Source organism: Narcine bancroftii, chromosome 6 (genome assembly GCF_036971445.1).
Source record: "Narcine bancroftii isolate sNarBan1 chromosome 6, sNarBan1.hap1, whole genome shotgun sequence".
Lineage (NCBI taxonomy): Eukaryota > Metazoa > Chordata > Chondrichthyes > Torpediniformes > Narcinidae > Narcine > Narcine bancroftii.
In genome coordinates, this window is record NC_091474.1 from 7,049,258 (window position 1) to 7,076,530 (window position 27,273).

Here is a 27,273-nt window from a genome sequence, read left to right on the forward strand (position 1 = left end):
TGTGTTATTACAACTTAGGTGAAACAGAAAGCAATGAAAATAATTGCAGGATAGGATGATGATGTCGAGGGAAGAAAATCATTTTGGTTCTGCCTTTGTAAAATGGGTTAATTCAAAAGGCATTGTGGAAAATTAAAGCTTGAATTTTCTTCATTTGCCAGTTGATTTTGTACATTGGCTCTGCGTTGTTTCCATGGATGAACTCAGTTCACCTCACAATCCAAGAATGTTCAGCCTGCAAAAGATAGTTGAAATTTCATACTATAATATGGGTCGCATCAGACTTCAGTGGTCAAGAATTTGGGAAGTGATTGGAGACCATTTTAACAAGGTACATACATTATGGTGGATTTGTGGCTTGAAAGTTTTGTTTTGGATGTAAATTTGTTTTACCCTTGTGAGAGGAATTGTTTTAAGCTGTGTGAATGGTTACATAGATAATTCATGTGGTATTTGCACAAAAGCCGTGTGCTTGACTCTGCTCATCAGTAACTCTGCCTTTACTTTGGTAAGGTTGGATGTAATCCAAGTGAGGATCTTGCTATTTTTGCTGTTGATTCCCTGCGACAGTTGTCGATGAAATTTTTGGAAAAAGGAGAGTTGGCAAACTTTCGGTTCCAAAAGGACTTTTTGAGACCTTTTGAACACATTATGAAAAGGAACAGGTTTGAACTTTTTCACTTATCACTGATGAAAGATAATTCAGTTCAAAATAAAGTAACGTAAAGTGAAATAACCTGCTGTATTATTCTTGGTGCCAGTCCCTTGACACTTGTTTTATTTTGTTAATTCCTAAACATGTTAATTCATTCCGGACAGGATTCGTCAATCTAAACGAATTCAGTTTCTGTAGGTTTTAACAGATGCAGTTTAAGTTGCAGTCAAAAGTGTGATTACAACCCCCACCCTCCATTAATCCCGCCTTCCCTTTTTTAAAGATTTTGTTAAAAATGTTCACACTTTTAAATCTATTGCTTTTTAATTGTATCTTTCATCTTTTACTGAAAGATATTTCCTTAAATTAACTGCATAAATGCCATGTCGCTCTGAAGTAAAGTGCAGGTTCAAATGGGCATTGAAGAAAGGGGTACAAATTTGTCTGTAGGGCGTGTCGGCTCCATGACTGAATAGTTCTTTTCATTTTGCAAAAGTTAAAGGGGTGGTGGGATAGGGAGGTTGGACTCATTAAATGGAAGGTTAAGGCAAAAAAAATAGTGGTCAAATTTTATCAGCACATGTAGAATTGATGTAAAGGAGGGAAACGAGGCCAAAGGTTGGATATATTTACGGAGAACATTGAGCAGTGACATTTGAGTCCAAATTTAATGACAATATGGCTGCTTCACATGTGCTTGCAGGTCACCAACGATAAAGGACATGGTCATTCGGTGTATTGCACAGATGGTAAATTCACAGGCTTCAAATATCCGTTCAGGATGGAAGAACATTTTTTCGGTGTTCCACCATGCTGCATCAGATCACGATGAACCAATTGTGGAGCTGGCTTTTCAAACCACTGGGCACATTATCTGTAAATTTTCACTTTTCGTTTAGATTATCATATTTAATCAACCTTCCTCATGACTTATTATTTTTCAAGTCACACATAATATGTTAAATGGTCAAATAGATAAATGTAAAGTTAGATACTTCTGGATATTGTAGAATTTAATTAAGATTGCTTAAAATAGGTGATGAATGACAATGTCAGATTGTTTAAAAAAAAAAGTAATAAATAATTTTATAAGTGTATTAATGCAAATGCTTCTTTTAACAGCGACTAAGTTGACACATATAGTGAACAAAATCAGTGAGCTTTCTTTTTGTGAATTGATTTTTGTCTCTTAGTGGATATTTTTAAGAAGCACTTTCCAGCAGCAATTGATTCATTCCAGGATGCTGTGAAATGTTTGTCTGAGTTTGTTTGTAATGCTGCTTTTCCTGACGTCAGTATGGAGGCTATACGACTTATTCGCCATTGTGCAACCTATGTGTCTGAGCGACCACAGGTGAGTTTGCAAAGGATATCGTGTGAGCTTTTGGTGACATAAAGGCATCCCAGAGAGTTCCAATGCCAGTTAACTGTTTCTCAACACTTGTTACTGTGGCATTTTGTTTCATTTTGGGCACAGTCATATTTTGCAATTGGCTTCGTCATACTGACCAGATAATCTGTTTTAGTCATGAGGGTCAATTGTTCACTTAGCCATCAGTGAAACATTTTTCTCATCAGAAGAGTGATGTGAAATTTTGGGTGCAACTGAAAGGGCGGTATAGTCCAATTTTAAGTATATCAGGCATAAAAATTGCTTGAGGATGTTTACCATAAAATAAAGACCTCGTGTCGAATATTTTATCTTGGCTTATTATTCTCTCAGTCTGGCATTGGGACCACAGCTGAGATTTAACTCCATTCTAAAGATTAATGTATATAACTGTGGCGCCCAGAATTTTAGGCAATTTCTGAACAAACACTTTGCATTTCTTTATGAATATTCTGTCCATTAAAACTTTAAAAATATGAATGGAATTTTTCTCCTGTGTATTAAGGGAAAAGATGGATCTTAACAGTAACTGGCTACTTAGAAAATTTGCAACACAATTTTTGTTCTTGGCTCTTAGATGAATCTCCACCATGAAATGAAGCAGTCATTCTCAGTGGAGTCCCTGGGGCTACAGCTCATTTAAATAAAGGCCTTGGTTTTTTTTCACCTCGCATAGCGTAAATATTTTTGTTTTTTATGTAGTTGGTCAGAGAGAAGTAAGGAAGAAACCTTACTTGACTGCTTCACGGTAGGGGGGGGGGAATGGGCCATGAATATTGAGCAGTCTTGGAATTGGTGGTGGGGGGGGGGGGGGGGGGGAATGGTTATGCATAGCCAGAAATAAAAAGGGTTGAGAATGGCTGATATAAAAGATTGATAGCAGATTTTTGTAATTTATATTGTTTGAGATTTAAGTAAAGGTTGAGTTTTTGGTAAATTACCAGCACATTTTAAATCTACTTTGTATTGACTCAAGTTCAAACCTTTTATTAGGTGCTGAAGGAGTACACAAGTGATGACATGAATGTAGTTCCTGGAGATAGAGTATGGGTACGAGGATGGTTTCCAATTTTGTTTGAGCTTTCTTGCATTATAAATCGTTGCAAATTGGACATTCGCACAAGGTAAAAAAAAACAATGAAGATTAAATATTCATGCAAGAAAGGGATTTTTTGTGGTTCTTGTTTTTGTGAAATCTCTCTTGCAGAGGGCTTACGGTGATGTTTGAAATAATAAAAAGCTATGGTCAAACATTTGAGAAACATTGGTGGCAAGATCTGTTCCGGATAATCTTTCGTATATTTGATAACATGAAGCTTCCTGAACAGCAAACTGAGGTAAGGCATCGATAGCCATTGTCCAAATGTCCATGTTTTATTTATGGAATTCAGTAATGGTGTTTGGAATTATTTGGTTTTTTTTTCATTAATTAAATGAAAAAAAGACTATCATTATGACTGCAGTAAAATGGTGATAGGTAATAGCTTAGTAACAATGTATTCATGGTGAAAGGGAAAAATTTAATGTGAAGTTAATACTAGGGCGAGACACTTATCAGCTAGCTCTTTGAAATATCTGGCACAGACATGATGAGCATAATGGCCTTCCTCTTTATTGTATCACGATCCTAGACTAACACTGAAATTAGTCTTTATGAATGATGTATTTTCACGGAATTGGACATTTTGGCAGAAAACATGACTTTTGTAGCTTTGGTCATTTTGGCGCCCACAGTTTGGTGTTGACCCAGCAACTCCTGACGTTGAGACATTTCAGAAACATTTGGGAATTTATTGTCTAACTTGAATCCATTTTTAGATGTGACCGGTCCTTTGGTCCAAATTATGGTTGTGAGTCTTTACTTAGGTTCACGTTTGGCACTGGCCTGGCTCCCCATGGTGTTGCAGCACTGCCTGAACCCCTGGCATTTCAGAAACCATTGCCTGAGCCTATTGCATAGCAGAAACCCCCCCCACAAGGAAACCGCTTCCCCTTGTAAAAGCGGCCTGTGGAGCTGTCACAGAGTGGCTGGTGGGATGGAGTCGGCCAGCAGACGGTGAGTGGGGCAGCACGCCAAAATGTCTGGCACCAAACTGTGAGGGCCAAAATGTGAGCGGCAAAAGACCTATATTTTCATACTTTAAGCGTTTGATTTTCTGTTTTGCTGAAGGAGTTGTCTTTCTACCTCATCCAGCTCACTTCTCTTTATGCCAAGTACTATCAACCTCAATTTGGTGTTTAGTCACTTGAGTCTTGTAGGTTATCAATCAAGTGGTTACTTTCCCTCGGATGATGTATCATTTCAAGCTGAACGTTGTTGGAGCTGCACAGTATTTAAGAAGCAGCTGATGATGGTTGGGTCTATGTCAATGCCACGAAGAAATCCTATAGCAGTCCTCGAATAGTTGAGTCAAAATGTATTCTTTCATTGAACAACTCTCGAACTACTGATGTATTTTGATTGCTTTACTTAAACTTAATAAAAATTTGTAAGTTTCTTTCACATTTTGAGTGAGTAAATTTGTCTGTTCTACAGTACTGGAATGAGGCATTGAGTTCAATCTCCTGTGTATCAGTTTACTGTTGTGAACGGCATAAAATAAGTCTGACTTTTTACTTCCTCAAAGTGCTCAGTTTTGCAATTGAAAGTTTTCACTTATTTTTTTCCAACAGAAATCTGAATGGATGACAACTACATGCAACCATGCACTTTATGCAATTTGTGATGTTTTCACACAGTTCTATGAAATCTTAAATCAAATACTATTGGATGATATTATCGCTCAGTTACATTGGTGTGTGCAGCAAGGTAATTCTATTTCAGATATATTGCTCATCATTTTAAAATATGTTGTATTTCATTTAAATTAAATTCCATCTTCAGGTGTTTCTTTCACATTATGATCTACAAAGCATTCTTTCTTGAAGTCCGCAAGAAAAACCATACATCTTCCAGCCTTCGAGAAAGAATGTTTTGTAGATCATGCCAACAGAATTTGGTGTGTTTGGTGAGGGTGAATGCATTGGGTAGATTTGTGGTAATGAAATATAGTTGTCCTGGACTTTGAATATTAATTTTTCTTCTTGGCCACTTTCTTGTAGATAATGAACAACTGGCCCGATCGGGGACAAATTGTTTAGAAAATGTAGTGATACTAAATGGTCAAAAATTTAGTCCCTTTGTCTGGGATAAAACATGTGACTGTATGCTGAACATGTTTAAGACCACTATTCCCCACGTGTAAGTTTACTTTCTCATTTCCACGCAGCTAAACAAGTTTTTGTGATTCATTTTCATAATTGGAAGTTCAGCTGATGATATCATTTCATTCTATTTTAAAATATTAAGTCATGACACAAGTCACTGATACGGATTGACAAATCTCTCTAATGTGGTTCACAGGCTTTTAGCATGGCGGCCTGCAGGCATAGAAGAAGATTCTTCAGAGAAGGGTTCAGTGAGTTCCATTGATAACAGTTTCAGAAATTGGAATGTTTTTAAAACACACCTTATCAAAAATGTTTTTGTGTGTTTAATATCTGTGGTAATCTGATGTTATATCTATTGTTTTCATAGGACTTGGAAGTTGACATGCAATCAGTGTGCAGCGCAGAACGAAATGCTTCCGAGAAGGGTCAGAGCCAATTCAGCCAGGTATCTACAACCAGTGATGAAATTTGGAAATATAAACAAAATGCAAGTAAGTATTATGGTGGCTGATGGTACCTCAACATGAAATCTTAAAATGTTTCTTTTTGCCTTAATATGCTTCAAATAAAGACATTTCTGAAGTGAACATGATTCATTTATCTTTACAAAATTGAATGCACACTGCAGTGTGAATTTTCCCAAAATGTTAGTGATTTCATTGTTGCTACTGCCAAGCACAGTGAATAGTCATGCACTGAAGTTCTGCTTCAATTAACTATTGAGTTTTTAGTAATGCAAAGTGTATACTTATTGCATTCTGTACTTTTTACCTGGCTAATCTAATAAGACTCTAGAATCTTAACCAGCCATTCTCAATAGGGGCCACAGCACATATAAATAAAAGCTTTGTTTTCTTTTCACCTAACAAATTTTTTTATGTCGTCCGTAGGAGAGAAGCTTGAAACAACAATAGACCCAACACCAATCTTTGAAGTACATCACTCATTACAGGCCTCCAGTGAGAGAGGCAATGATCCCTAATACTCTCTGGCTTCTTACATAAAGCCAATGTCAAATCCACAATTTGCTACCTCACCATGAATACTGAGTGACTGAACCTCCCATGTGGGACCTTGTCAAATACCTTCCTGAAGACGATGTAGACAGCATCCACAGTCCTTAGTCAACTTTACTAATAGCTTCCTCAAAATACATACAAGATTTACTAAAACACAACTTACCATGCTCAAAGCTATGTTAACTATACCTAATCAGACCTGCTATCCAAATACTTGTATATCCAATCTCTTGGAACATCTTCCAATAACTTTCCTACAACTGATGTCAGGCTCACTGCCCTATAATTTCCTGGGTTATTTTTTTTAGAGCCTTTTTTTAAGCAATGGGAGAACATAAGCTCCTCTCCAATTCTCCAGCACCTCACCTGTGGCTAAGGACATCTTAAATATATCTGCCAGGTCCCCTTCAATTTCTCCACTAGCCTCACTCAAGATCCGAGGAAATACCTTGTCAGGCCTTGAGGATTTAGCCACCTTTGTTCGCTTTAAGACCCTAAGCACCTCCTCCTTTTTATTCTGTTAAGGCTTCATGACCTCACTGCTCATTTACCTCACTTCCATAGACTCTGTGCCAGCTTCCTGAGTAAATACTGATGTGTTTTAAAAAAAAACCATTTAAGATTCCCCCCATCTCTTGCTCCACACATAGCTGACCACTGTGATCTTCAAGAGGACCATTTTTGTTTTTTGTTACTCTTTTTCTCTTGTTATGACTTGTAAAAGCCCTTGGGGTTTTCCTTCATCTTGTCTGCCAAAACAACATTGTGTCTTCTTTTAGCCCTCCTGATTTTTGTTGTTTTTTTATTCCCCTCAAGAACCTCATTTGCTCCTTGATGCCTAAACCTGCCATACACCTTTCTCCTTGTCCAGATCCCTAATATTCCTTGAAAAACCAAGGTTTTTGCCTGTTAACTTTGCCTTTAATCTGTACAGGGACATACAAACCCTGTACTCTCGAAATTTCACCTTTGAAGGCTTCCCACTTACCAAGCATAACCTTTGCTTTACAAAAAAAAAACCAATCCAAGTCCATGCTTTCCAGATCCTTTCTTATTTCCCCAAAATCGGCCTTTCTCTAATTTAGAATCTCAACTTGAGTGCCACTCCTATGCTCTCCATAATTAATTTGTAACTAATGGCATTATGATCACTGGACCCAAAATGTTCCCCGACACATACTTCTGTCACTGGTCCTGTCTCATTCCCTAATAGGAGATCCAGTATTGCACTCTCTCTAGTTGGAACTGCAATAATATTGATTAAGAAAACTTTCCTGTACACGTTTGAAAATTCTAAGCCGTCCAGCTCTTTACAGTATGGGAGTCCCAGTCAATATGTGGAAAGTTAAAATCACCTATTGCAACTTTCTGTTTCCAGCAGCTGTCTGCTATCTCCCTAATTCTCGCTTACTATTGGGTTATCAGTAATGCATTCCCATTAATGTGGTCGTTACTTTCCCATTCCTCAGAAGAAATAAAAAGTAAAAATATACATTTGAATATTTATCATAATTCTTTAATGCCAAATCTGAATTTGAATTCATTGTACGGTGATCTTCCTTTGGTTCAAGATTTTATTCTTTTCTTTTCCTCAAGAAATGTCAGATCGGAAACTATTTGCTGCCCTTCTCATCAAATGTGTTGTGCAGCTAGAATTAATCCAAACGATAGACAACATTGTATTCTTCCCAGCAACAAGCAAAAAGGAGGATGCTGAAACTATGGCAGCTGTACAGGTAAAATGAAAACTGTTTGCCTGCCATTTTCCATTTAATGCTAAATGCCCACAGAACTGGCAAAAACTGATCTAATTTAACTTAAATAAGCTCCAAGCTTGAAGAAGGTCGTGGGCCCAAAACCTTGCTTATGTCTCTTTAACTCCCCTGGAAGTTGCGAGATCTGCTGAGTTCATCTGACACTTCTGTGTTCTTAACTTAAATCAAGCTCCAAATTTTTGCTGTTATTCAGATTCTGTGAAGCTAACTTAGTATTGACTAATTTGGAAATTGATCTGGACAAACATTTACTCGGTAAAATAACCTGCTCAAATACATCTGGGGTGAACTATCCACTTGCGTTGCGTGTAACTTTTGTACATCTGCTCAAATTCAGTTGCCTTCCAAGATTTGTTTGTTGTTTCAAGGTGCCATTTTTTCAAAATCCATGACTAAAGCACAAGCCATGTTTTTTAGCCAAGATGGATTGCCACAGCATTCAACAGATGTTCCATAAATGCTACAATTATCTACTTTTTATTGTCTTTTGAAATCTTTGAAATTTAAAGAAATTCCCAAGATAGTCATTTTAATCTTTTTGTTTGATTGGAACTGACAGATTTTGCAAGTATTAAATTTCCCAGAATCTGAAAAATATCTTTGTTTATTAGAACTTGAATAACATAAATGAAGAACCTTCCACTAGTTTGAATAATTCAAATGATTGTATTGATATAATCCCTTTTGTACTTATTCTGGGACCTGGAAATTACAAGTCAGGTTTAGAACCTTTAGTTTCTCTTTCAAAATAATGCTTCCAGCGTTTTCTACTGACAACAGATATCTATGAAAGAGACAATAGTGAAACTAAGTTGCTTTAAAAGAAAGATAATTATGGGTCTTTCAGGTGCTATAAATTTGAATGAAAAATTAATTTAATTATTCAAAGGGAACATTCTTTTGACCCGAGTACAATGCAAAATTTGATATTTTTACTTTTGAATTTCATGTAACTAGCTTGGGATTGTTAGCTCCAGACATTGTCCAAAGGAGTTCAGTGATGTCCAGGTCAAAATGGATGACCTTCAACCATAGCAACTGTTGTCTTTTATAGCTCTTGGCACTGAAAAGTTGGCATTGATTTCTGTTCACCCTTTGCTACCACAGTAAGTCACATGACTGACAAAGGGCAGTCACTTTGAACTCCCCTTCAGAATTCTTCTCTTTTTATCCATGTCTGGACCAAGGTTTTAATTATCTGGAACCAAATGATTCTGATTGAACCCAAGCTGAACATCAGGAGGCAGGAGCTAAGAAAATGAGATGAGATAGTCTTGAAACAAAGGCCACTTAAAATGTTAATAAAATGCATTTAGGTGGTAACCACTTGGTGACGTTAGTGGGGATCAAAGCAGATGTCATCAACTTTTGGTTTGACTAATCTGCATGGTGTTGAAAGAAATGCAGAATCATTGCTATGCTCATCAAAACTTTTCTTGTCTGCAGAGGGATTTGATTACTTCTGAAGTTCATATTGATACTGAAGACCAAGGAATGTATCAGTACATGACTGCACAACAGATCTTCAAACTTTTGGATTGTCTGTTGGAGTCCCATTCATTTGCCAAAGCTTTCAACTCAAATAATGAACAAAGGACAATACTCTGGAGAGCAGGTAAATATTCTGTGCACTAAAACTTCACAACTTAAATTCAAGTCATGAATTGAGATTTCGCCAAACTTATTGCATTGTATAAGATCTGAAGTAGTTAATTAAAGGTTTTAACTGTATTTGTGATTGTACTCAAGTTCCTTAAGGAGGAGTATGATGATTAAAAAAATTAAATAGTGAGGGTTCATCTTATTTTTATTCCAGGATTTAAAGGCAAATCCAAACCTAATCTTTTAAAGCAGGAAACCAGCAGTCTAGCTTGCTGCCTTCGCATACTATTCCGTATGTACACAGATGAAACTCGGCGGGATTCTTGGAATAATGTTCAGAAACTATTATTGAAGTATGAGAATATATTTCTTGTATATTTTTGTTAACTCTAATATATTAGTCATGATAGGAATGCCACAGTAAGACTTCTAACTTAGAGCAACCTTTTGGTTGTGTGCTTACAATTTTCTGTGTTAAGGAACTGAATTTTTTCAATATTTAGTGCTCTTTTCAGCGAAAGTCACCCTTTGTGTTAAGGCTCATTTTTTTTTTTGGACCTTTGCTCTTCACAATTCTTCCAGAATTAAACAACCTTGCAAGCAATCTCCAATTATGTAAAATTTTCAAGTAGTAAATATGTTCCACTAGGCTGCTTTATAAATCAAGGAAATTGACTCCAAGCTGCATCAAGCAATGCAAATTACTAAAAGATTGGTAAAACAAGAAATAACATTTTATCAGGGCGTTAGATGGGAATTCTGGATGTGGTACAGTAGAAACAGAAATTATGGCTGAAACCATACATGCTCGTGTAATAGTAGATCCCGTGTAAAAGTGGACCCTTTTTTGACCTGTGTGAAACCACCCCAATTTTTGGCCCCGACTGCCCACCCATCTGAGCTCCTGTGCTCCAACTGCCCAACCAAGCACCCAACACTCCAATCGTGAACCCTCATCTCAGCCACCTCCTCCTCCAAGCTCCCGATGTCTCGAATGGATTACCACTCAGTCTTAGCCATCTGAGCTCACAACACCTTGAATGACACAGGTAGTATCCTTAGAAAAGTCAACTGCCCAAATTTTACCTGAAATATTGGTCGCCAAAACTCTTGTATTACACGAGTATATACAGTAATTGTGCACAGAATAAGTTCTGGAATGCTCCAGTGATCTGTATTCAAGTTACAGTCATGTTTTGGAGGGTTATGAGCAGAATAAATTACCGAGTTAAGATTGAAACTAGAGTGTGATTTAAAAACAATGTTCATTATTAAGTCTTATTTATAAAGTATTGTTTTACTGGTAACCAGCTACCAGGTGCAGTAAATGAATGGACAATAGAGGTCAGATTTACAAGGCGTAGGATCAGGGAGGCCTGCAGGATGCCATATTCTTATAGGTTATTATAAACCACCGGTCTTGTGAGAAATGGGATGGAGCCAAGAAAGTTACTACTGGTAGTTTGCCAGCTACAGCTGGATGAACAAGAATAGAATTGAGTGAGCTACTCCCATCTGGTCCAATTAGAAAAGCTTTTAGAGTGTCATGGGATAGATTGAGAAAAAGGTAAATTAGAATTCTGCAAGAGCTTCATTTTCTTAATTAGTTCATACCTGAAAATTACAAACAAAACTATTCAGTCATATAGAAGGATTTAAATCAAGCATAATTACTTTTATCGATGAATGAAAATGTAGTTTATTTGTATGATAGCAGTCATGACAAGAAAAATACCAATGATCTTACCACAATTATAATAATAATGGCAATAACTGCCCAATATGGCAACGTGTGCCCAAAAAGCGTCTTTGATTATACATTTAGTTGTCGATGCAGATGGCCTTCGGGTGGTCAATTCAAATTGGTTGCAGCTGTTTTGGATCAGCCCCTTCTAACAGCAGCAACAAACATGCAGATGGACGAAAGACTGCAGATGCGAGAATCTGAAGCCAAATGCAATCAGCTGGAGGAACTCAAGGGGTCAACAAGCAGCATCAATGGGAGAAAATTATTGTCGATGTTTCTGGTGGGAACCTTTCAGTTTGCTTCCATTAAACCCATTCAGACTGACTCGAGTAATCTCCCCCGATCTCTCTGTCATTATTAATTTAGTAAGATTCAACAGAATTGCAATGACCAGCACTTCGGTGTACTTTACCAGAATCATTCCGAAAGAGTATTGCTTGATGGGAACAGACTGACCATTTGCTCTGAGCATTTTGTTGCAGAGATCTTTTGATTGTTTTTGTTAATAAACAGTGCCACCTGCTGATGAATATTTAATTAACCATTTAATGGAATCAGGGGATAATGTCAAATGCAAAGTTACTTTGGTTTGCGTGATACTAAAAATTCCATGGGAGTATCAAAAATAAAGCAGGTCCAATTTTTATAGAGGGGGAAAGAATGATGATCATGTAAGATTAAATTTAGATTCTTTGTTAAACTTGTAGATTGTGGAATACTATACAAATGAAGGTAAATCAAAGCTTGCCGTTGGCATCTGTTTCTAAAAATTGTTACTTCATGTAAAGTCTCGGTTTCTCCTCAGGACTTGTTGTGAAGCTCTTGCTTACTTCATAACACTGACATCTGAAAGTCATCGCGAGGCCTGGACAAACTTGTTAATACTTTTCCTCACAAAGACTCTCAGAATTAGTGATAAAAAGGTATGGAAATATCCTTTAGATATGTTTAGTAACATGATGTATGTGGTATCCCAGAAAATCCTGTTTTGCGGATTTTTCCCCCCCCCCCCGATCCAAGGTTTGAAGCCCAGCGCCACCTGCTAAGACTTGGATTTTAGTTCTACACCATGGAAACGTCCCTTTCAGTCCAACTTCTGCATGCCCACCGAGGTGTTCACTTGTCTGCATTTGGCCCATAACCCCCAACCTATCCTATCCACGTCCCTGTCCAAATGTACCAGTTTCTACGTCCTCTGGTAGCTGCTTCTTCTTCCCTCCATTGCCCTTTAATTTTCCCGTTAGATCCCATTTAATAAGCCTATGCCCTCCAATTTTAGACTCTCCTACCATGAGGAAAAGAAACTGACAATCCGATGATTTGATAAAGCTTTATAATGTTGTACCCAGCCTCTTCACCAAGAAAAAGTCCGAGCCTAGTCTCTTCTTGTATCTCAAGCCCTTCTGCCTTACATTTTCCTTGTTTATCTTTGCTGCATCCTTGCAAACTTAATCACATCCTTCCGAGAGTATGGTGAGCAAAACTACACACAATAGTCCAGGTGTCGTCTCACAGCTGCATGACATCCCAACTCCAGTGCTCAGAGCCCTGAATGATGAAGTTGAAATTTAGAGTGCCAGGTCTCTGTCCAAATTTGTATGAAATATTTCCCAGTTACTGCCAGCACAGAATCTGTGGTGTGCTTTATAAATGAAATTGAAGTATTTGTAAAGAAACAGTGATTTTTTTTAAATTGAAGGGAAAGTACTCGAGATGATCCAGATAATCTCCTGAGCTGACACTTCCATGACTTTTCTTGGTCTTTGAAATAAAAGCACAACATTCTTGAAATATATAAACATTAACCGTTACTCTTCCCAAACATGCAGCCTGACCTGCTGAGTAGTCCCAGTAGTTTTTGTTTTTATTTCTTAATTCCATTATCTTTAGTTCTTTTGGTTTTCACTTTATTTTTGTCTTCATTATTGTATTCCTTTTCATTACAAATATGAAATTATTTCCCACTAATGGCACCTAATCCCTGGTTGAATATAAAACATTGTAGCACAGAACATGCCCTTCGACCCACAATGTTGTGCCGATATACAAATCCACTCCACAACAATTTAAAACTCCCGACTCATCCTTCCATCTTTCTTACATTTATGTGCCTATCTAAGAGTCTTTCAAATGACCCAATTGTGTTTACTGTCATCTGATTGGTCAAGTACAGCCTGACGAAACAGCGTTCTCATGTTCTCGGTGCAAAACATGCAGACGAGCAACCAGACAAACAATATGTATGCAGAACAAGTAAAAATTCATACATATAAATAAATATTGTTTCTTGAATATTAGAGTCTCAGGTAGTGTGAGCAGTTCCTTTGGTCATTCAGCATTCTCACTGCCTGTGGGAAGAAGCTGTTCCATTGCCTGGGGGTGCTGGCTTTAATAATCATGTATCTCTTTCCCAGAAACTGCTCTGTGTGGGATGGAAGGAGTCCTCAATGATTTTGCACTCCCTCTTCTGACAACGATCCAAGTAGATCATCTTGATGGGGGTGTGGGAGATTCCAGTGATCCTCTTAAACACTCTTGAGTATTCCAGGCACCTTCCACTCTGTTTAAATGGGAAAAAAAAAGATGATGTCTCCACTAAACATTGCACCACTCAACTTAAATAATGTCCTTTGGTCCTTGCTAGTGTTGCCATGCCTTAAGTGTGGTTTTAATTACATTGGGTGACTGCTTTAAACATCTGCGTTCTATCTATGTGTCCAAGCAAGAATTCCCAGATACCAACCATTTTAATTCCCCTCACAGACATGTTTGTCCTCAGCCTCATCTATTGCCAGGCTGAGGGTAAACATAAACTTGAGGAACAACTCATCTAATGTCCTCCTGGGTAGCCTCAAATCAAATGGCATGAACCTGAATATTTTACAGTTTTGGATTAATCCTCACCTCTACCAGGTTCCACTTTTCTCTTCTCTCCTCCCTCCAACTACCTCCCCCAGTGCCCTCTCCCTCATGCCTGTCTTCCACCTCCTGTCCAATTCCTCATCACCTTGTAACCTCCCCCCAAGCTTTTCCCAACCCCTGAAGTATCTTTTTACTTTAGTTTTGATAGAGTCCCAACCCAAAGCATTGACCATTTCTCCTCGGGATGCTACTTAAACTGCTGTCTCCTTCCAGCTTCTCATTGTTTTCAACAAATTATTTCACCTGTAACACACCAGTATCAGAATAATTTTGCTCATTATCAACATGTATTTGTATTGGTAGATGCTGGCAGCAGAAAATCGACTAATTGGAGGATAAAACTTGGATGATTAACAGTCCGTTAGTGCCAGCTGTGTAATATATAAGATGATATGAGTGAAGTGTTAGATAAAGTAATAAGGATTGAGGCTTTCAATTCCACTCTTTAATTTGCTTTTGTTTTTTTATTGCAGTTTAAGATCCATGCGGCTGCATACTATCCTTTTTTGTGTGAAATTGTACAGTTTGATTTGATCCCTGAACTGCGTGTAGTTTTACGCAAGTTCTTTTTCCGAATTGGCATTGTATTCCAAATCTGTCATCCAGTGGAGCACCCAAAAGAAGAAACCACGTAACAAGAAGATGGGATGCATTTCTGTTTTCTCACTGTGAATGAGTTCCCTAATTTTTACATTCATTTTGAGGTTTTTTGGGAAACTAATGATGTACATTCTGTATTTTAAAGGATATTCTTTAAGGCAGTAATTCTGATTCTGTGTCTTATCTTCAGTTTGATTTTTTTTTGAGGGAATGTCTGCATTGTTTTCTTGAGTATCTGTAAAATACTCAGCAAAATCATTTCAGGAACTTTGAATTGTTATGTTTTAGGAAACATGAAGGTCTTAAATAGTAAATATTTGAGGTAAATGTGCACTTAGCAAACTACACGGTATAAAGTGAAGTCATTTGACCAGGCACGATTAGCACGATGCCATTACAGCGCCAGCAACCCAGGTTCGAATCCAGCACCATTTGTAAGGAGTTTGAACGTTCTCCCTGTGTCTGTGTGGGTTTGCTCCAGTTTCCTATTACCCTTCAAAACCTACGGGATTTGTAAATTAATTGGTGTACTTGGGTGGTACATGTTCATGGGCCAGAAGGGCCTGTTGCTCTGTTTGTCCGAATTTTTTTAATTAAAAATTTAAGTTGGTTTGTCATACTTTCAATACCAATTGAATTGGTCACTAAAGTATGTTTTTGAACTGCAATTTTGTGATAATGTTAACAGATTTGTATGAACTACCCTTTTGTGGGAAGGATGGTAATTGATAAAAACTGAAATGATCCATCAAGTGAGAATGCCTTGCATCAAAAGTACAGCAATACAGTTTTGTGTTGGGTGCATATAAGGAATCTGAAGGTTTTAATTTTATTTCTTTTGTCATGGCAGCAGAGTTTTTCTCCAAATTATAATGACAATTATAAATTACAATATGATGAATGCAATTAATAACTTGATGTAAAACAAAAACTGAATTGAGCTGAATTTCAAAGCTCTTTCAACAAACTCACACATTTTTAATACAAAATTTACATTTCACAAAGAATATAATGAAATGGATTGATCACCTTGATGTCCATAAAATTGTAAAAGCTCAATTATAATGGGTGGAGAAATTTAAATTTTTGCCTTTTTATTTTTTTCAAAGCCAAGAATCTATGAATCTTGCAAGATCTGGTCTAAACACTTCACCATATGAATTGCATGTTATCTGTTGATGACTTGTTAACGACTCATTTTCAGTACACAATAACTTGAAAGATGCTGATTTTCTTTTTAATTGGAGAAAATTATATTTTTAAATGAATTTAAACAAGTTTGTGTTCCACTGCTCTTGAATATATTTAATGCATTGAATTTAGTATCCAACTTTGCAGGAAGATATTAATGAGTCATTTTGGGATTAACTAGACTGCAGTGCATTTGACAGAATTTAGACCAGTGACAAAGTGTAGAATCTTAACCATATATAGCCATATAACCGTTCACAGCACGGAAACAGGCCATGTCGGCCCTTCAAGTCCGTACCGGTTCACTCGAACAACTCCACTAGCTTGTTGGCTTTGGTTGTTAAATTCTCTGAGATTCCACATCATCCATGTACATTTGTTGAATTCCAATGAATGACTTAAAATCAACAAATGAAGAGCAGAGACCATCTTTTAAGTGTCTGTCCATAGAATGCCTGTGCCATCTAATTGAAGAGCGGCCAGTTCCAAATCCATTGTTAATTTGCAACATTTCGAAAGTCCTGTAGGTTTGCATTGGGTTTGCCACTAACGCAATTAGTTTCATATACTGACAAATCCTATACTGATAATATATGAAATACAAACACTCATTCCTCAAAAAAATCGACACTTTTTTTTTTACAAGACATCTGTTTGTGAATTAATGCATGGTATAAAATGCCCAGTGCAAATGAATGAGGATACAAGAATCTTGCACTAGATATTGATCCCAGAATACCTTGAAAGGAAAAGACTGACCAAGTGAATATAGGTAAAATAGCATTTTATTTTCAATGTTGACATGAAACTTGTGTGAAATTTAGTGCACTATAAAGCCCAACATTGGCTGTCTGCTAAAGGTAGCAGTGGGATATTTCTCGTCAGTTCTTTGGGAATTAAATGGTTGAAAGGCATTGCTTGAGGCTTTAAAAATTCAAGATGGGTGAATGTTCTGTGATAATTAACTGAAAGGATCATAAAGATGTCTAATTAGTGAAGATATACAGTACTTCCTTGAGAGTGGAGAAGTAATATATGGCAATATATTATGAAGTCTTTTTGACTTTGAAACTGTGGGTGTATTTGTACTTGGGTAACCTGGGTCAAATTTCTGTTTTGTATCCCCTAAAAATGAAAATTAATGCTGAAAAATAATTTCACATGTCCAGTTTGTCGTTTGAACTCGTCTATTTTCAGTGTGCATTTGGGTGACTGAGTTGGGCAGGATGAGCTATGGAGAAATTTCACTAACATTAAGAGGGTTTAACCTGGCTATATAGGTATCATTGTCTTGATGGCAAGTTCTCTGCTGGACATTGTGTTCAGCTCTCAACTTTTGTCACTGCTTTGTTGCATGGGCAATAACTTGGGAATGATGACTCAGCAGGAGTGAAATTGTGGAAGGAGGGCCGGCCGAATGATTAATTTAAGAAGAGAGCTGAAGCAGTTCTTCACTAAGCTTTTAATTGTGCATTTTAATTCAAATGTGCATTTGAATTTCATTCAGGGAGTTTAATGATGGAGGAAGAAGGTAGTATTTATTACGAGGACAGGAATGTTTTTGACAGTGTGATTGGAATGTGAGGTCATGAAGTGATTCCCTGTTAATTACATGGGAATGAAATAGCTACTTTAATGAGTTGACCAAATATTTCATCAGGAAAGTATAACAAACTTGGTTCTAATATCCATAAATTCTTCAATAAACCATTTTTCCCCCAAAAAGTCAAAATAGTACTTTAAATTTCAAAACAATGCAAAATTGAATAGAACTTTGTATTTGAATCATAATTCTGTGATATACATGGTTCAACTGCATTCAATGTAAAATGTTTAATTACCTGCCATGTTGGCACTATTCCTGATGCTATCATTCAGGCTTGATTGTGTTTTCATGCTGTTTAATAATGGTTCTCTGAACAAGTTCTTTGAGTTATGAATCCAAAGAGAAAATAATAGAGAGATCTATTTTAAGTATATTTGTGACAAAGGTTTGTAATGGAAAATCCTTGACCATGCAGATGCATATAGAAGATTGTTAGAAAATTATTTATGGACAAAAATATTCTATATTCAAAGATTAAAAACAACCAATTCCAGCCTATGTCTGTAAGCTTTTTTTTGTCCTCATTCACTCCTGTTTATGTGTAAGAGCAACTTCTTGGTTTGAGCCATATTTCTATTGCTTATGTTTCTTCGTCTGGTGCAGATCACATTATTTGCAATTTTCAGCATCAGGTGCATCTCTCAGAAAATGACTGTATTAATGCAACTTGGTGATGACAGTGTGTATGGATTTTGCCTGATCAGCTTTTTTAAACCATTGCACTAATTTTAAATTGCCAGTTGAAGCTGTTGTTGATATATGTTGCACATTGAGATACATCATGATCTCAATAACCCCTTTCACACTTGCAAGTTGTCCCAGCAATTAACGGTCAATCGGCCTAAAAAGGGTCTAGTGTTACATCATCTCGAGTCGGGGATAGACGACCTCAAACCCAAGTACAATCCCCAGCAATCAGACAAGTGTAGAATGGTCAATTGCATTCTAGGATAGAAATGACCCAAGTTTTTGCATAAGTGAAGGAAGAAAAGATTAAAATGAAGGTATAAACTTTGCTGTGGAAAAGTCATGGCGGGAGAGGGAAGGGGGAAAAATAGCAATAGCAAACAATTTTTAAACAGCTTGGGAACTTTGGTAGCGCTGTAACGAACAGGTCCGCCATTGCTTTTTCCCATAGTATTTCTCTATTGTGTGCTGCAGTGCTACCAATGTTCCCATGCTGTTTAAATTGTATGTGATAGGGCTACCAACGTTCCCACGCTGTTTAAATTGTATGCGATAGTGCTACCAACTTTCCCACACCGTTTAAAAATTGTCCACTATTGCTATTTATTGCTAGCATTTTCCCACACTTCCTTATCAAAGCTTACATAGGTCAGCACAACGACAACGGGGCTGAAGGGGCTTATATTGTGCTATATATTATAATTAGGCATGATTAATTTGAATATAAGATCATAATACTTTGAGCAGGATTTAGGGCAGGTCCACCATCACTCGATGGATCATGACATCACCGGTAGAAAGTAGAACAGTCCCAACCCTGGGGATGGCTCCTGGCAAGTGTGAGCACGTGCAGTGCCAGGACCCTGAACGGCCAATTTAGTGGGACGCAAGTATGAAAGAGCCTCATCTTAGGGCATTGCCCATGAAAAGTGGGACAATGGTTTCAATTTGTAAGGCTGCTCAAAGGCGAGCAATAATCATATTGGAGGTGCGATATAATTTCTGCAAATGTACAGTGCTATCTGAACAACTAGATGAAACTCAGTGGAGCACTCTTTTGTTGATTAAAATAACTAATTTCACCAACTTATGGATGTAACTTCCTTTGCCTGGCAAAGCACCAAAAAAACAAATAACACATTTTTGAGCCTGTCTGTCCGAAGTCTGACCAGTTTATATGCAATGAAAAGTTTGGCAAACTTATTAATGAATGACAGCTTAAAATCCACTTATTTTAACTCACTAATATTTGCTAAAGTTCATTGGCTTTTCTTGTCTGTCCCACACAATTTTGTATCTTCAAAGTGTCTTAAATATGCAGCAATTATTGCCTCTCAGCAGCCCTGCAAACATTGGCACCTGGCCAGACAAGTTCTTCACATGTGGCTTTAAGTGATAGTAGCTGGGAGATTTTTTTTCATTCAATGTCCATAGATTTTCCTCTGGAATCACTGGATAGTGATTCTCGGCTGGAATTGTATTATGAAGGTGGACCCCTCATTTCTGAACATGTTCATATACTTTTATTTGGAAGACATTCCTTAGATTATTTTATTGGAAATCACTTGTTGGAAAAAGAAGAGCTCGCTAATTCCCACACCATGTAGCAGAAAAAAATCTTTTTCATGCCATTATTAATTTAAAATATTGGCTTGTTTATCTAATTTGTCATATTGTCATATTGTTCGTTTTCTGCTATTGAAAGTAAAAAAAAATAAATGTTTAACGGTTTGCACCAGAAATTCATTTAATGTAGACTACCCAGAAGATAAAATGGACAATCAAACTGAATTGTGAGAATTGAAGTGATGTTTACATATTTAATTTCTAGAACATTGTGAAGAAAAGTGAAAGTTAATTATTCAGATTTTATGATTGAGATGTATGGTGCTGTGAAGTGCGTTGAAGAAAACATAATTTGAAAGCATTCCTTGCCACTGTGGATGTATAAATAGATTGGACAAACAGATTAAATATATAATATGAAATAACCATGTAAAGTTTTCTATGTTATATTCTGTATAATACAGCTGATTATCCTATTCCAATCAGTTAATAAATCAGAGGTTTTACACCTAATATGCTTCTCTGCTTTTAATTATTAAATCTTAATTATTTGTACTCTTTTTTTATATTGTGTATTTAATTGCAGAGAGATGAGAGGTGTGACCAGTGATAAGCTCATTTCACTTGTCTTTGAGAAAATGTTTTGAATCTTGGATTTCTTCAGTAACCCACAATCACAGCAAATGGACAGGAAGTGTGATAATATTCAGATGGTTGAGAATGGAGATGTAGTGACTGGGAATATTTGCTGTTTGGAGTCGGAGAGGAAAACTAAGATAGACCAGTTATTTTAACATCTGTTTGGAAATCACGATTCTAATGATAGGTGACTTGGGGGAAAATGCTCCACCGCAGAGAGCCTAATTTATGGACAGCTTACACGCCTATCAGAGCGGGCTTGGGTAATGAGCATTGTTTCTCACTTGAAGGATTCCCCCCCCCCAGGTAAATCTCTGCCTGTCTTAAAGTAGTAATTTTTCATGAGCAATTTGGAATTATTGTTCATAATTAAATTTAAAAGGGATCCCCACATAATTTTTTTTAAAACTCCTGAAAATGGCACGTTTCGATTCTGAGCCAATTATTCTCTTCTTCCATGCACAAGGCTCCATGAACTGACGTTCTTTGCATTCGTATAAATCACAAAGGGAAGCCAGACTTCAGCTGAAGTAACATTAATAAGACTTCACGTGGTCAGCTTGTGCTTTGGACGTACATGTGTTGTTGCTTATATTGAAGATCAGTGCATTATTTTACAATTCTACCTTTTATTTTCTCCATACTAATGCTAGTTAATGGCTAAGTACATACTAGCTTTTGAACTGAAACCTGACGAGCTCCAACCTTCAAACTTTCCATACCATCTTGGAATAAATTGCCTTTCTGATTTGCACTTCAATTACAATCTCACTCTCTCAAACATTCCACAATCAACACATCAGCTGCAATGCGGTGCAAAACAGACGCAATTTTTTGTTAAAAAGCATTTCTCAAATTTGTATCTGACCACAGACGCTGAGAAATGTGGAAGGTAACAGGCCTTTCCTTTCACTGAGTCCATCAACCACCGAGATATGCTAATTCTATATGAATACCACTTTATTTCTGTATTAAATGATGGGCTTTTGTGGAATGCAAGTTGCTGACGCTAACTTTAGAAAGGACAGTGGGGCAACGAGTTGAGCACCTGCCTTGCAGTGTCAAGTTTGATTTTTTTTTTGCCCTTAATCACTGCATGGAGTTTACACATTTTCCTCCAGAGTCTCAGTCTTCCACAGCTGAAAGACAAGTAAGTAGATTGGCCACTATAAGTTGCTCCTGGTATGGGTTGGTGATGAAGATGTGACGGATGTCTGAGAGAGAATAATCTTTTAAAAAGTTAGAAGTCATTGCTACATGGAGACATCACAGGCTGCAGTGATCTGGCATGCACCTTCTTGACATGGAAATGGTAAACTCCCTTCTCCACATCCGCCACAAAATACAGGAATTTGAGTTGATGGTATTGAAAGACTACAAATGTCACTAATATCTGCAGTTATGGCAGGCGATTGACCATCTATATCTGGACACAAATCCTGATTAAAAACAACAGTTCATTCATGGCACTGGACTGTGCAGTGGTAATCAAACAGACCACATTTTAGTATAGCTCAAAAATAAACAAAGCAGGAACTTGTGCCCTAATTGAAAATGGTGTTTTAAATATGCTTCATTGGAATAATACCATTACTAGTTGGGTCACGAGTAGTTTCAATCCATTATGGTGAGATTTTTCATCCGCTTCATGATTCTCTGATTTAAAATTATAAGTAGCAACTAATTTCAATTTCCCTTTGCTTCGCTGAACCAAATATTTGAATCAGAATGGATTTATGTGCTTGAAACTAGAAGAGCTGTGCACCATCATTTGTAATTTATAATGTTGCATTTACAATGCCATCCATAATGTTTGGGACAGACACTTTTTTCCCTTTATTTGCTCCTGTCCTCCGGTCTTAAATTTGTAATCAAACAATTCAAGTCACTCCATTTATTGTTCATACCATGCTCGCATGGTAAAGATGAGATAGCATTTCTCTGGACCACAGGGTATATTTCCATAAATAGAAGTTAAAATTAAAATATTAAGATGCATGCAGTAAAAGTCCACACTATCTGGGAATTCAAGAGTCTGATGGCTTGGGGGAAAAGCTGTTGCCTAATCTAGATGTCAGGGCCCGAGTGCTGCAGTACCTCCTACCAGATGGCAGGAGGAGAACACTTTACATGAAGGGTGTGTGGAGTCCTTCACGATGTTTATTGCCTTTCATCTGCATCGAGTGTTGCACGTAATTCCAGATTTTATTCAAGGTTATTTGGAAACAATTACAGCACTTTTTATGCATAATCCCTTCATTTCAGAACACTAATATTTGGGACATAGCAATGGTAGGTATATCAAAGTTGTCATGTTTAGTACTTTGTTGCATATCCCTTGCAGGCAATAACTGCTTGAAGCCTGTGATTCATGGACGTCACCAGGTGCTGAGTATCTTTGGTGATGTTCTGCCAGGCCTCTACTCCAGCCATCTTTGGCCCCTGGTTTTCTCTTCAGCATATGGAAGGCAAGCTGAATTGAATTTAGATCTAGTGACTTACTTAGACATTCAAGAAATTTTCAGTTTTTACCTTTGAAAAGCTCCTTTGTAGATTAGTAGTGTTTGGGATCATTGTCTTGCAGTTGGATAAAGTGCTGTCGGATGAGTTTGGAGGTATTTGCTAGAACTTGAGCAGATGTTTTTATACACCTTAGAATTCATTTTAATATTTTCATCAGCTGTTATAACTTTATCAATAAAGTACACAGGACCTGTAGCAGACATACATGCCCAGGCTCTAACACCCCCACCACCAGGTTTCCCAGATGAGGTGGTTTGCTTTGGATCTTGGGCAGTCCCTTTATGCCTCCACACTTTGCTCTTGCCATCACTTTGATACAGTTAATCTTGGTCTCATCTATCCACAAGACCTTTTTCCAGAATTCTGCAGGCCCTTTTAAATACTTCTTGATAAGCTAAACAATGAACCAATTAAACATACCTGAATAATCATAAACATCTCCGAAGCCAAATGTCCCAAATGTTCTGGTGCCTTGAAATGAGAGAACTATGTATAAAAAGTCCTGTAATTTCTACATGCTCAAAGCAAAATGTATACAAATAATCTTGAATAAAATCTGGATTGTGCACTTTAATCACAGGTGAATTGTTTGATTACAAATTTAAAACTGAGAAGCATGGGGAAATAAAGGAAAAAAGTGACTGTTCCAAATATTACGGAGGGCACAGTATCTTTGATTAAAGGTTTAAAGTGATACTGTAACACTAATAATTATGATTATAAAGGCTTGATGACAACTTTGTTTAAAATCAGTTCATTTTTAAAAAAATATTTTATTTATATTTTCACACAAGCTTGTACAGTCATGCATAGTGTCATGCCAACATTGGCAGTACATATTCAAATATACATATATTTGTTCTTTTTATGACTATATATACAAGTCCGCGTCCCTATCAACCCCCCCCCCCCCTTCCCCCACATATAAGACAAAATGACTCACTCAAACTTCAATCAACAACAATAAGACTTTAACAACAGGAAAATAAATAACAAAGGGAGGGTTTGTCGCAGCTCGGTGGGCTGCCTCTGGGCCGATATCCATTCCTGATTTTCCTTGATCAGGATCAGTGCGGGAGAGAGGAAACCGCAGCAAGGGATGGAGAAACCAGTTACAGCCATGAACCTACATAATGCATGTATGGCTGCCAGATCTCACGAAAGGTAATGTATTTGTTTCTCAAATTATAAATTATTTTCTCTTGGGGAACACAGCTCCGCATTTCCCCGTTCCATTGTTCGTCACTAAGACTAGAGTCAGACTTCCAATTTGCCACTATGCACTAAAATCAGTTCACTTTCAAATTTCAAATGCTAAAGGATGGACTAAATCAACATCATCCATTTTATTTCTAAACTCCCATGAATCACAACTGATTAAGGTAATTACTAATAATCCCTCACACCACTTAAGAACCCAGATGACTTCAAGGTAACAATAGGAAACACTATGGAAAGAAAACAGAAGTGGGAATTAGAAATGAGTATTTGTGTTCCAGATGAAATGTGGGAAAAGATGTGCCTCGATGGTCGCAAGTCAACAAGTAGCCCTACCTGGAAGGAGTTTAAATGGACTCCTCAGGTGTAGGTGAAATACAGTCACACCTCTGAATTCTTCTGGAGAGAATGCGGGAAGATTGACGATCATACCCATATTTTTCTGGACTGTCCAAAAAAATATATTTTTGTACTCTCCACTATCTCAATATTGGAGAGATATTCAGTTGGAAATTGAGATTGACCTACCTTTGGGGCAAGCATATTTTATATTGGGAGTGACTGGTCCAGAGGATCTAGTTACCAAAAACCAGGCATGTTGACTTGGGGTGTTGCTGTTGATGGCAAAGAAGATGATGGCAGTATTATGGAGAAATGCAAAACCACCAACTGTCCGACAATGGAGGAAAAGATTGGAAAGAATGACAGCTAAACTCCAACTAAAGACTGATGATTTTAACATCAAGTGGTCACCGGTAATACGACAGTGTCCGAGGTTGATTAAGGATATAACCTCCCCATAATCTCAGTTGACAGGGAGGAGTTTGACCGGTGTACTCTATATCTCATTGGAGTAATGTTTGCAGATGAGATTGTGATTGCACACAAGTGCATATATTGCGATCCCAGTGATACATTCAACCCGACTTACTCTGACCCTCTAAAGTGTCACAATGGGCATATGGTTAGATTTATAGGTGACTGCATATTGGTTTGAATCAGGTTAATTGGGTTCCCAAATCTGTTTGCTCAGGAAAAATCTTTTCTACTTGCTTTGAAATTACTCTCAGAATGTTTATTTGGGGATTTTTCTTTTCCCATCAGAGTTAGATGTTTTTTTGTTTTATGCATTAACTTTTTATTTCCTTAATTAACTGTCAATACATGAAAATGTTGAATTAATTTGAAAGTATTTGATTGTTATATTCAAGGACCATGTATATCACCTTTTCACATTTTCTGTGCATTATTCTATGGGGTTTTTTTGGGTGGAAAATTAATTTAAGGTAGGACATGACCTGACCCTCACAATGTTGATTGTCCCACATCTGACCACTGGTTTCCTTGACTGTCCTCATTTGGTTTCTTGAGCTCAGGTATAACATTAGCCCTTCTCTGTTCCTTTGGAACTCACCTATTATTCTTGATGATTCATTGAAAGTCCCAAGCCATCTCTTAATTTGCTTCTTTCAGTCACAAGGAATAAATCCCTTCAGGCCCTGGGACCTCCTCACCTGCTCCTTCTCCAAAATCACCCGACCCTGATCCTCCAGGTGATGGGAGGCGACGGGACGAGCGAGTACGCATGCGCGGTGTGAAGCGACGGCTCGGACGCGGCCCGCATGCGCGTTGTGCAGTCCCTGACCGGACGCAACGTGCACGTGCGAGGGCGGGTCCGACTGGCCGCAGTGCGCGTGCGCGATCATGCGCCGGCGTGACGTGCGGTGAGCGACCGGGCACCACTGCGCATGCTTGCGCTCAGCAGCGCGCCATTTTCCTTCTGTTTGAACTGGAAGGCGAGCTTGTGCCACTGAAGTCGCGTTGATTGAGAAGGTAGAGCAGCCTGGTGGTGGGAGCGTCGGGTGCGGGTGCGGGTGGGGGGGTCGGACCTTAACCTGCTCTAGCGGCGGCTGACTTGGACGTGGTTGCCCGATTTCAGAAGCCGGGCAGATTTCGCGGTGTTCGAAGGTGGCGGGGCTGCCACTGGGGCTCCTGGGCCCGGCCTCTGTCGGTGTGGGCTCCCCTGACTGAGGTGGTTCTGTTCCGGGGTGGGGGGAGGGCGCAGTTTCGGGGCCTTGGCCGGATCGGCGGCCCTGACAGGATGCGCCAGTTGGGGGTGGGAGCGCTGCCTCTTTCAAGCGGGAGCTCGCATTGATTGGTGGAAATGCGGAGAACGGCGCCTCTCCCAACGCTCTAATTGGTTGAACTGGATGTCAATCGGATATTTGCCTCTCGTCTATTCGAGAGACTTGCAGGTCCAGGGCCTTGTTCTGGATGAAGCCTGGGAGTTTCTCTATTGCAGGATTAGCCCTGACGGTACAGGCTGCCCGTTGTAAATGGGTTGGCGTGACCAAATCCTGATTTGATGATCAAATCAAAACCTGCCGTAAGTAATTAACCACGCTGCCAAGTGTGGGAATTAGTTTTCAGGTATTTTCATATTTCTTTTAGAACCCTTCAGTTACTCTATCCGTTTTGGGCAATTACGAAATATTGTCTTCAAGTTGAAGATTAGATTGGAAGCGATGTGTGACATTAGCTCTTAGAAACATCTCTTGTCAGGTTTTCCTGGTCCATTTGAACATGATAATCATAGCTATGCATTGCATTTGTGGTCCTATTTGGTTGCACTCCAGTATCAATAGCAGTGGACATAATTTGTAACCGAAATAAATACAAAGTTTTTTTTTAAAATCCATTCCCACTGACACACAAAAAAAGTTTTGATATCTTCTGCAATTTCAAGTAAAATGTAACCGAATCCGAGTCAACTAGACTGAAGTTATAAAGGCCAGTTTTTGTGGGTTTTTTTTGTTCTCTTTTGGACGTTGGTGAACCAAAATAGAAAATGCTCAGCAGATCAGACAGAATTGGTGGAAGGCGAGGGAGTTCATGTTTCTGGTCTGAGACCCTTCATTGAAAT

General features: G+C 38.0%; 2 protein-coding genes and 1 long non-coding RNA gene across 7 annotated transcripts in view; 2 read left to right on the top strand and 1 right to left on the bottom strand.

Annotated features, from left to right (window-relative positions):
* LOC138735650 (brefeldin A-inhibited guanine nucleotide-exchange protein 2-like) overlaps nucleotides 1-18,210 on the top strand; it is a 55,328-nt gene extending 37,118 nt beyond the window's left edge. For 2 of the 3 annotated variants that reach the window (XM_069883783.1, XM_069883784.1), the window contains 15 exons: nucleotides 162-331; nucleotides 514-665; nucleotides 1,359-1,531; nucleotides 1,849-2,009; nucleotides 3,039-3,169; nucleotides 3,253-3,382; nucleotides 4,719-4,854; nucleotides 5,148-5,286; nucleotides 5,449-5,503; nucleotides 5,623-5,746; nucleotides 7,871-8,010; nucleotides 9,496-9,664; nucleotides 9,866-10,004; nucleotides 12,204-12,321; nucleotides 14,794-18,210. In XM_069883783.1, the coding sequence (XP_069739884.1) occupies nucleotides 162-331; nucleotides 514-665; nucleotides 1,359-1,531; nucleotides 1,849-2,009; nucleotides 3,039-3,169; nucleotides 3,253-3,382; nucleotides 4,719-4,854; nucleotides 5,148-5,286; nucleotides 5,449-5,503; nucleotides 5,623-5,746; nucleotides 7,871-8,010; nucleotides 9,496-9,664; nucleotides 9,866-10,004; nucleotides 12,204-12,321; nucleotides 14,794-14,955 (2,099 nt within the window). In that variant the 3' untranslated portion in view covers nucleotides 14,956-18,210. Of the gene's footprint in view, nucleotides 1-161; nucleotides 332-513; nucleotides 666-1,358; nucleotides 1,532-1,848; nucleotides 2,010-3,038; nucleotides 3,170-3,252; nucleotides 3,383-4,718; nucleotides 4,855-5,147; nucleotides 5,287-5,448; nucleotides 5,504-5,622; nucleotides 5,747-7,870; nucleotides 8,011-9,495; nucleotides 9,665-9,865; nucleotides 10,005-11,476; nucleotides 11,679-12,203; nucleotides 12,322-14,793 lie in introns of those variants that run through there. The other variant, XM_069883782.1, reaches the window with a different exon arrangement.
* LOC138735652 (uncharacterized) lies at nucleotides 1-26,047 on the bottom strand. 2 transcript variants are annotated; one of them, XR_011339839.1, is made up of 3 exons: nucleotides 25,765-26,047; nucleotides 23,553-23,603; nucleotides 1-235 (listed from the first exon to the last, which is right to left on the bottom strand). It is a non-coding gene; the product is annotated as an uncharacterized lncRNA (long non-coding RNA). The 2 variants fall into 2 exon arrangements; XR_011339838.1 differs by lacking the exon at nucleotides 1-235 and adding an exon at nucleotides 12,806-13,958.
* Nucleotides 26,048-26,078: 31 nt separating this feature from the next.
* The window catches only part of cse1l (CSE1 chromosome segregation 1-like (yeast)), a 38,749-nt gene continuing 37,554 nt past the window's right edge, over nucleotides 26,079-27,273 (top strand). The window contains exon 1 of one of the 2 annotated variants that reach the window (XM_069883785.1): nucleotides 26,079-26,183. The gene's annotated coding sequence lies outside the window, so the exon portion shown is untranslated. Of the gene's footprint in view, nucleotides 26,184-26,616; nucleotides 26,737-27,273 lie in introns of those variants that run through there. The other variant, XM_069883786.1, reaches the window with a different exon arrangement.